The sequence below is a fragment of the Triticum aestivum genome, chromosome 2B, assembly GCF_018294505.1.
Source record: "Triticum aestivum cultivar Chinese Spring chromosome 2B, IWGSC CS RefSeq v2.1, whole genome shotgun sequence".
NCBI lineage: Eukaryota > Viridiplantae > Streptophyta > Magnoliopsida > Poales > Poaceae > Triticum > Triticum aestivum.
In genome coordinates, this window is record NC_057798.1 from 81,541,894 (window position 1) to 81,552,494 (window position 10,601).

At 41.3% G+C, this 10,601-nt stretch overlaps 1 protein-coding gene across 1 annotated transcript; it reads right to left on the reverse strand.

Moving 5' to 3' along the window:
• Positions 1-2,853: 2,853 nt before the first annotated feature.
• Positions 2,854-9,629, reverse strand: LOC123043605 (NACHT, LRR and PYD domains-containing protein 13). Its single transcript, XM_044466105.1, has 15 exons — positions 9,170-9,629; positions 8,934-8,996; positions 8,668-8,796; positions 8,508-8,581; positions 8,151-8,244; positions 7,806-7,848; positions 7,453-7,515; positions 6,871-7,100; positions 5,091-5,211; positions 4,923-5,023; positions 4,688-4,801; positions 4,280-4,450; positions 4,058-4,201; positions 3,833-3,978; positions 2,854-3,730 (listed from the first exon to the last, which is right to left on the reverse strand). The coding sequence occupies exons 1-15, from the start codon at positions 9,457-9,459 to the stop codon at positions 3,582-3,584; spliced, it is 1,932 nt and encodes a 643-aa protein (XP_044322040.1). The 5' UTR covers positions 9,460-9,629; the 3' UTR covers positions 2,854-3,581.
• Between the last annotated feature and the right edge of the window lie 972 nt (positions 9,630-10,601).

Here is a 10,601-nt window from a genome sequence, read left to right on the forward strand (position 1 = left end):
CTTTCTTTCTTTTTTATGTTTCTTATTTCTTTTTCCTCTTTTTTCTCTCCTTTTTTCGATTTTTAGTTTAATTTTTATTTGCTTCCAATTTAAAAAAATGTTCAGAAATTTCAAAAAATGTTCTTATTTTCAAATTTTGTTCGCAATTTTAAAAAATGTTCCCGTTTCAAAAAGTCTATCAGGAATTTCATAAAATGTTCTTTTTAAAATATTGTTCACAATTTCAGAAAATGTTTCTGTTTTTAAATTTTTTGTTCAGATGTTTTAAAAAAAGGTTATTATAAATAATTCATATATTTGGGGAAAATTCTCCTTTCAAAAAATGTTCCTGTTTCAAATTTTGTTCACAAACTCAAAAAATGTTCGTATATTTGAAAAAAATGTTTGCCTTTCAACAAAAGATCATAAGTAAAAAAATCCTGCTTTCAAAATTTGTTCACTAGTTCAAAAAATGTTCTTGATTTTCAAAAAAAAATGTTTGCATATTTCTAAAAGGGTTCACCTTTAGAAAAATGTTCATAAGTTCAAAAATGTATCCTGTTTTCAAACTAATTCATAAATGCAAATAATGTTCATCGTGTTCACTTCCCAAATTTTGTTCAGACTTTTATTTTTTGCTCACAAATGAAAATTTGTTGTTTTTATCCAAAATATTCCTTTTTCCAACATTTATTCAAAGTTCAAATAAGTTTCCATTTTAAATTTGTTTGAAAATTCAAACATTATTAACCAATTTGTTATCTTCAGAAAGCGTTTTAAATTTGTTTGCAAATTCAAATGTTGTTAAAGGTAGCCTCGTTGGTTTCTGGAAAATGTTTCAGTTTTTTATCTCCAATTTGTTAACTAATTTGAAAGTTTTTGCGTTTCACAAAATATTAGGTTTTTTTCAGAAAAAAATTGCTCAAAATTTCAAAAGTATATGGGATCTGCACTGCCGTTTTGTTCTTAAGGACTTGCGCTGCTTTACCACCTCTGAGGCTCGATAGCTCAACTGGTATTGTCGCTGAGTCTTTCCCCAGGTTTCTAGGTTCCATCCCCAGCAAGTGTGCTTTTTTTAAGCTACAGTATATGCGAGCGCAGCCAATCTGTACTTCATGGGCCGGCCCAACTGTGTACTCCCTGTGCGTTCGGGCGACAAACTGCCGAAATCACTAGTTAAGGAGTACTCCTTGCGGAGATTACTCCAACTTCTTCAGGTTGCGACAAGTGGCGCGCTGCATGTGCGCCACTTGTCGCAACCTGGGAGTTTTCCCTTTTTCCGTACATTCGTTTATTCAAAATGTTTTATCTCTTAAACTATGCGTCCAAATCTCGAACCGCTTTCGCCGTTGGATTCCTCGTGTCGAGATCTTCAAAACTAGATCCCGTGTTGATAGGTTTTGACAAACTTTTTTTTCACGAAAAAACCGACGAAAAAATCCGGAGGGAGTGCCCCAGAGCGCGACACGTGGCAAATGGCTAAGAGCGCGCCAAGTGACGCTGATCCTTGCGAGTTTCCCGAAGGAGCGCTCTTTAATTAGTTGCTCCCACAAATTGCCCTTCACGAGATCACCGTCACCGTCGTTCTAACGTCGGGCCCCACTCCGTCTACCACGCCGTCCCGTGACCGTCATGACCACGCATTAACTCGCCTAACCAACAAACGGTCCCACCACGAAAACCACGCATCTCAGGGAAAACGAATGCCTCCAGATACCGATAGCGCGCGAGCTCGTCCGCGCCGATCAATTTTCGCCCAACGCTCCAAGTATTCTTGACCCATGCTGACAAGAAAACCTCGATGGACTGCAAATTCTGGCTTTGCATAGATGCATCCCAACCAACATCCTCTCATCAGGTGGCAACGGAATCTTCTTGAGCATGTCGCATAAAGGAGCATTTGGAACGGGAAGTGTGTGTGGGTGTTCCTTATGGCGGGAAGTGGATTGGGAACGACACGCACATGCTTGGTTTCTATTCTTCCAATATTCTGCTGTGAAATGTGTTTGGAGTATTATCTGCAGATGTTTTGGAGCCAGTAGTAGACCTGGTTGTTTTTTCAACATTTTTTGGTGGATCCTCGGGTTCTTGCCCAGTAGCATAAAGTTGCACATTGCGGGTTTGGCTCTTGTAAGCCGGGCTTCCGATACTCTTATTCGGGCACACAATTGAACCGTTCCAAGTACTTGCAAAGCACTGGAAGTTGGTTAAGTCCTTCCCTGCCCTGCGTGCTTCGGTGGGGATCGCTGGGCGATGGCATCACGAGGGCGCGTGGAGTGTTGGCCGAGAGACACCGCGGCTAGCGAGTCAATGGCAGCTGCATCGAAGGAACATGAGGGAGGAGAGGGTCAGTGTTCGAGATTTTGGGTTCCATAAGATTAGTTTTTTCTGCCACGTACGGGGTCAGGGGGGAAGAGAAAAAACTCCTTTGTGTGTGACGGACAGAGAAACAGGAGGAGATGGAAATGGCGGACGAAAATAAACTGGTGGACGACAGGCAAATATTCTGTTATATTTTTATTATTTATTTATTTATATTTTTGTGAATCTTTTATTTATATATATTTTTAGCAAATTTTATTTATATTAAACAGAAGATATAACAGACACATGGGTAAATGGGTCAGCCTATGATCCTGTTGCACAATATGCAGGCCCTGAGAAGATGGGCCACGAACTTAATCACTCTGGCCCAACTAGAACGAAAAATCCACTATGATGAAATTATAAAGGGGAAAACGTTTTAATAAAGAGACAAAAAAGAATAATTTTGTTGGGAGTGGGATTCAAACCAGCGCCCTTTCGGAACACACCCTCGATGTGCCGCCTTAGACCAACTCGGCCATCCCAACAATTGTTAACAATACCGGAGTATATTGCATTAAATAAATAATTTAATTATGACTACTGGGACTAATCGGTCTACACATTGGAAGCCTGAAAGTTAGTCATCGGCCAGATTTTTATCCAGAGACAATGTCTACCTCACCCTCACAATTGGGCAACGCCCCACTAAGCACCAGCTCCTCTCTAAAAGAAACTAGCAGTTGAGTATCTTTGGCTTTACATCTATTTTTGTACTGTATTTTACTACAAAAAAAAGGAACCAAAGATATTCTGCCTAACTCGAGATAGATGGCTGTAGAAACGCAAACAAAGCCAGAATTTCTTTCATCAGGAGGTTTCTGTTTTCAACAGTCTGGACCACCTGAGCGCCTCCTCTCGGACCGAACTTCATGCAAAAACCAGCAGGGTCCTCCCGTTTAACAACACGGAACAGGTTAAACTTGTGTTGGTATGGAACCCAATCGTAAACCAACTCGTGGTCGGGTTCTCGAATTAAGCTTGATTTCATTCTACTTGTGATCTGATGAAGGAATGATCATAAATATTTGCCCCAATCAACGTCTAAGCCTCTTTTTCCTGGTTGCCCAAGTAGATTTGCTTTATTAACTGAAACTCTCTGTTCACTTTCTCCAACTTCTACAGCAAAAGCACCATGCGTCCCTTGATCATGCAAATAGGAGGTTTCGCCCAAGCTTGCGAAGGAACAGTAAGAGCTGCCTTTCATAATTCTCAGTATAGCAAGTGCTACTTACGGGTTACGGGTCGGCATCATAGGGAGCACAGCTACCTTGCTGCGACGGAACAAGCAGGATTGGCTTTCCGCGCTTCTTGAACTCAAAGACTGCAGGGAAGATAGCACTTGACAATTGCAGGTTGCCCATCAGGTCTATTCGCGTCAAGTTACCTACAACAGACCCACTGGTTATTGACCAATCTCTTTGGTGCATGCCCATTAGGTTCAACCTTAAACATAGTGAAGGAGAATACGAAGAAGCAGGTTTCTCACATGTTGTTTGCTTCAATGCATTACAAATCACTTCCAACGATTCAGGAGGTAAAAGGTTAGATCCTGCATCGACTGATACAAGGTTTGATGCTTGCAGTATCAGCCTGGAAATGAAGTGCGCAGTACCCATCCCACCGCGGTTCTTACTGCAACATGAAATTTGAAGTGGCTAAGGAAACTTGCACATCAAGCATGCATCATTGAGACTCGGGCAGAGATTTCTACCTGATGTTGATGTGGGAGAGATTTACTTTCCTTGGCAATGCTTTCTCAAGTATTTGGAAGCCTAGTGGTCCTAGGCCGATGTCTTCAACATTGAGCTCCCTTACATGTGAACCCAGGAATTTTACTAATGTAGCTGCCACAGAACTGCAAATTCATCTCAGTTCAAAATGTGGCCCAACCTAAAGAAACAACAGAAACGCTGCACCGGGAGAAAGGACTTGCCTCCCAAGATGATTATCTGCTATAGACAGCATATCAAGTGGTTTATCAATCGGTGTGAGGCACTCAAGAAGTTTAGTCACACCAATACTGGACAAATCGCAGTTCTCTGCTCTTAATTTCCGAATTGGATTCCCCCTTTGAAGAGCTAATTCAAAGAAAGGAATAAGGTATCTGCAATGTTTATATGCAACTCGTTAGTGCTTACTGATAGAACATAACAGAGTCTACAAGGAAAAATTGTCTTGAAGTTGACCACAGGCATAAAGAATACTCCCTCTGTCCCATAATATAAGATGTTATTACATCCAATATGTGAGTATATTGGATGTAATAACGTCTTATATTATGGGACGGAGGGATTATTATGCACTCATGATTGATGCAAATCTAGAGAAAACTGAAGACTACCTGATACCCTCATCAGTGATTGGATTGTCACTTATATCTAAACTTCTCAAATTAGACATCTTTGCTAGAATATTGCATATATACTCCATGTCCCCCTCCTGCAAATTGTTTCCCCTGACATGACAAGTATTATGATATGTTTTAATACACAAGCCATGCCAACTTCAAAAGGGAAGTGGTGACAAGGTTTCTAATTATGAAGACTTGGCGGGTGCTGAAAGGGAACAGGTAATACCTTAGGTTAAGAACAGTCAAGGAGTTCAAGGATGTATTTGACTTCAGTGCTGATGAGAAACTTGTAGAACTTCTGTCTACAGTAGAACGCCAGCCTGCAAGCTATAAAAGAGAGATTATTTGCCAAAAGACAGATATCAAAGAAGAAAATGTTCTTGTGTGAACCCACATTGTTTTCTGACAAGTCAAGCGTTTGTAAACCAGAGGAAGATTCAAGGAGAGTATGAATAATCATCTTAGCAAATGATGGCTGCATCTTAACATCGTTAAATGACAGCAACTGCAGCGACCTGAACAATGGTAAGAATAAAACAGCGTTAATGTGCACCCAATCTTTTTGGCAAACAATCAGTAATTAAGTAGCAACATTATGCCATTTATGCTTACAGGCAGGCATCATAACCAGTTTGTTGCATATATCAAACTTAAATCCCAAATAACCTAATAGGTTGGAGATGCAGGCAGGAGATTGCGAGGACAAAACTTCCTTTGAATGACAGGATGAATAGGTGAATTTTCTTTCACCTCTACATGTTGTTACTCTTATTCTTACCTTTTTCTTTTGGAATTCTAGTCTGTTCTACTGCTCTCTGCTTTAAGATAAATGAACGGCCGTATATTGTCCATAGGTGTGTCATGGTACTCTGAATAAAGTAATGCAAACTGACTTTTCATGTAAAACATGTAAGAGTTCAACATGACTGAATCTGGCACCGCTTTTCAGTTTCCGGTTAAACCCACGGTCATATCCAGGTTTTTAAGAGGACCTTGAACAGCCAAACTAGCAGTGCCCATTCCACACAACCCTCAAAATGGAATTAAATCTTTCCATGGTGTTAGGAGAAAGTATTTACTTTAATACTTTATGTGAAGCATAAACTAATAAATACGACGTGAGAACAATAGTGAATGAATGCTGTTACAATGCACGGTTGCTCAAGCTTTGGAGGGGCATAGATGGGTTTCCGACACCGAGGGTACTCTTACTGTGCAAGTCTTTAATTGAATGTATCTCATTTATGGGACCTGGTAGATGGTTTTACTCTGCAGCAGTACAGTCCTGATCAACACATTTGAAGGTTTACTCGGTCAGGTCATGATACAAGCTATTTTTCCTGACTCTGTTAAATTTGCGACGTGCAAAAGGGTTTGGAAACACAGAAATGGCCAGTCTTTAATGGTGCACAACCAATCATATTCCCGTAGTGCTATTTGAAGTTGCCAGTGGGAGTGGCTTTTGGTGCTTGGCTGGGGCTGCTGCACTCCAGGTTTTTGCTCCTAAGGTCGCTTACACTGGATATGTAGTCCGTTTTCTGTGAGTCGGTCGCTGTATCTTAAGTATGGGAAGCGTTCCAGGGTACCCTGGGCGTGTGTGGGCGTGTTTGGGGTGGAGATGGGATTTAATCCCTAGCCCCCTCCCCCTGCACTTACTTCTTTTTTCTCCTTAATGAAATGACACACAGCTCTCCTACGCGTTCAAGAAAATAAATTATTTTGCAAGTTGAGGATAATGAATAATTTCTTAGTCCTAAACTGTAAGTTTTCCATAATGTTTTGCAATTCCTGTAAATCATTTGAGTTATTGTCCCGAGTAGGAACAATCTGCAGATTCTTTGCTATTGTGAACTTCTATGTTTTATATTGAGCGACATTTTTACAAATTTTTCAACACCCATTCTTTATGTTCTGGGCCTGCTCCTGTATATTCTCGTGACAAATGCATAAAATTGCTGGATGCATTTTTCTTACCTAAATTAGATTATGAAATCATGTCATAAAATGGCTGGAAAAAATTTAACTGAGCATCTAATTAGAGTGCCATTATATAGAATAATGCAACAACAATTGTTAGAAAAAGAATAATAAAGAAAAAGTTGAATTCCTCGGGCTATTCCCCAGCATCTGTTTGAAAATAAAACCAAGGCAGAATAAGAGGGCATGCAACTTACTTTGCATATGACAGAAGATTTAATAGACCAGCAGAGGTGGTTAGAGACTTGCTTTCATCAATGCGAGATGATTTAATACTAAAGGACTGGATCTTGTAGTTTTGGGATCCTGGCTGGCGAAGACTAGTGCAAACTTTATCCATGACTGCAGGATAAAGCTGGCAGTGGATAAATTCAAGAGATAATAGTGTCTTTGCATGGCAGCTCAGAAGCAGGCATACACCATTTACCTGTCAGTAGAAATTGAGAAGGGGCTTAAATTTGGAATATTCCTCGTTTGCTATCAGTTGACAAAACAGAGCAAAGCAACAATATGGGACATCATGCAGAAAAGGATACAACAAGTGTGTAGCTTATCCGCTGTAAAACTTTCTTTTCTAGTAAGTTCTTTGTCATGCTTCTTAATAATGCTGCCTCAACCTTAACTTTCCCAATGTCTCTTATGGTACAGTTTACGAGACATGGAAACTTGAACTATTGAACATAATGTTACTTTTAAGTGAGTTGCAGCCCATGGCTCTGCATGTTTGTTTTCCTAAAGCTATTGCATGCACCAACATAACCTCGCAGGCATAATATTACCTCAAGCTCTGATATGACTCTTACGAACACCAACGTTTCTAGCCTGCTATGTTGCAACATGTCCTGAAAAACAACAGATTTCTAGCAGTCAACCATAACTGTCATAAGTCTGAACTTTAAACGATGAACTCACAATACATATGCAAATATATATAGCACAAACGACAGCTTATTCTGGAATCTGAGTGCACATTTGTTGTTGTATGGATGATGGAGAGATACACAAATAACAAAATACCAACAAAATAACAGCAATACAAATGCACAACTGAAACAACACATGCTACGGACCGTAGATAATTAATCATAGACAGTGCAAAAATAAAGGGACAAGGTACTGCTTGAGCACTTACACAAACTTCGGCTGTGCAAAGCACATTTTGAAATCTCAAGCACCTGAAAATGAGAAAATTTTACATAGTAAGAATTAAGAAAATCCAATTTCTGCATAGCTCTTGAGGGATTCTAGAAACAACCTGATCTAACCTAGGTTCATGTTGTAATTAAACTGAGAAAACTAACATCGCATGACCAGATTAGAGATCCCCACGAGATTATTATCGATTTCTAACTACTGACGAGTGAGGGTTTCTTTAATTGAATATAAATCACTAGCACCAGGCAGTTCTCCATGAAAAGGTTAAATATGAGTTAAAGAGGAACTGGGTATATGACAAACAAATGACATATGATCGCACCTTGCATAAGATCCAAGTATGGTCCAATGATATGACAGTCTGGAATACTGTTGGGCTATGTTCTCACTGAGGTAAACGGAACTCATGATTTTATCTGCATAGATTATAGTTAGACTTGAAGATAATTTCAATCGCTACAACTAACTACAAGCATAACATAAAACTGTTCTTGGCTAGAAAACAAATCAGCCCATTGCTCATGTTGTTAAGATAGTTGTTTACTGTGATGAGTAAATAACCAAACAATGTCAAGCATAACAAATATTCCCTCCGATCAAAAATAAGTATCGTGGTCGACCCTGGCACTTATTTTGGATCGGAGGAGTACTTAAGGAGGAAGAGGTTTTATATATTCACCTGACATACTTAGCTCACCAATACTACCACGAAATAAAGGAAGCAACGCAGCCTCGGCAGCTTCATCCAGGCACCTGTGGAAAGGTAAAAAGAAGTGACGAAGTCAATCCAGAATGGATTAATTGACGATTAACCCATATGTAATTGTTTGATAACATACTCTTGCAAATGCTTTTCCCAGTATCGCTGCTGCCAATCTACAGTAACCAAGTCATCATGTCCAGTGTTATCATGGAGGGGCCAGCGAAATTCGAACAATGCCTGCCATGCAGTGTTGAAGTCTTCACACCTGCGAGCATCAACATTGTCAAATACTTGAAGAGTATTCTCTTGCATCAACATTGTCAAATACTTAAGAATATTCTCTTGACCGGTTTCTTCTAACAAATACAACAACTGAGTTATTGGTGTGTAGATGAGTGTCACCTTGAACGTTTAGTCCCACGTCTATTGCCGTCCGGATCCGTAAGGGAAGTGGAAGAGCAGCATCTGGGATGGGCAATTATAAATGCAAAGTGATTAGCCAATTTCTCTTTGAAAATGTAAGAAGATATTGTACTAAAAGGAGTGGAATACAGTACACTGTACTCCACATATGGAAGAAGATAGACTGCATCCATGGTACATGGGAGGAGGGAAGGACAGGGAGAGGGGTAGGGTACCGGGCATGGGCGCCGTGATGGAGCAGTTCGAGAGCGAACGGCGGCAGAGAAGACGCCAGCTGATGGAGAAGCTCCCAAGGCAGCGCCTCCGCGACCTGCTCCGGCGCGAGGTGGCCGCCATCCTCCTCCTCCTCCTCCTCCTCGTGCTCCTGGACGAGCCCGTCGAAATGAGCACCGCGACCACCAGATCGACCCGCGCCTGCTGCGTCGGCGGTGAGATGTGCGGCGACCGCTTGCAGGCACAGCGACAGCAGAGTGGGCGGCACCGCCTTCGCGCCGACAGCAGCCATCTCTGTCCCCTGTCCCGCGCTGCTTATAGTTCGGGAATTTGAGCTCAATCTCTAATCTGGCCTTCAGGGAATCCGGCGACGGCGAGGCGAGGCCGGCGGCTGGTGGCAGAGGTCAGAGCCGCAAAGGGGAATCGCAGAAGTGAGGCACTCGACTCGCCGGTTTTCTTTTCTTTGTTTTTGAGGGGAGGCACTGGATTGCTGGGCTTTCCTTTTCGTTTCGGCCCATCTCTTATTACGAGCTGAGCCGAAATCCCAGCGTAGTCCAAGACGCCAAAATCACTAATTAGGCTGTATTCGGTTGAGAGGGATTAGAAGGGGATTTTGGCAGGGTTGAAGTGGATTTAATCCCCTGCAAGTCAAAACCTCCTCAAATCCCCTTCAATCCTCTTGTGAAGGGGTGTAACCAAACAAGGATTTAAGGAAGTACTCATTGCTAAGAACATTCCACTTTCCCATATCGCGACAAGTGACGCACATGCAGCGTGTCACTTGTCGCGACCTGGGAGTTTCCCTTTTTCCGTAGATCCGTTTATTCAAAACTTTTTATCTTTTATAAACCGTGCGTCCAAATCTCGAACTATTTTCATCATTGGATTCCTCGCGTCGAGATCTTCAAAACTAGATCCCATGTTGATAGGTTTGATGAAAAAAAATTCACAAAAAAACCGAACCGGGAGCAAGGTTTTTTCCTTTCTGAAAGAGGCACGCCCGTGTCTCTCACGAAATCACAATCGTGCCTCTCGTGGAAGCAAAATCGTGACTCTCGTGGAAGAAGAAAAAACAGAAAACACGTTTTTTTTCGTTTTCGAGAGGCATGGCCGTGACTCTCGCGAAATCACAACTGTACCTCTCGCGAAAGCAAAACCGTCGCTCTCGCGAAAGAAAAAAAACAGAAAGCGCGTTTTGTTTTTCCCTTTCCGAGAGGCACGGCCATGACTCGCGAAAGCACAACCGTGCCTCTCGCGGAAGAAAAACCGTGACTTTTGCGAAAGGAAAAAAAGAAAATAATTCTTTTTTCATGCAAAAAAAAAATTCAACATTTTTTTATCGAAAAGCTAAGGAAGACTGGGGAAACCAAAACGTCGAAAAAATCCGAAAAAAAACGTTTAAAAAGCGAAAAACGCGTGCGGAAAAATAAGAAA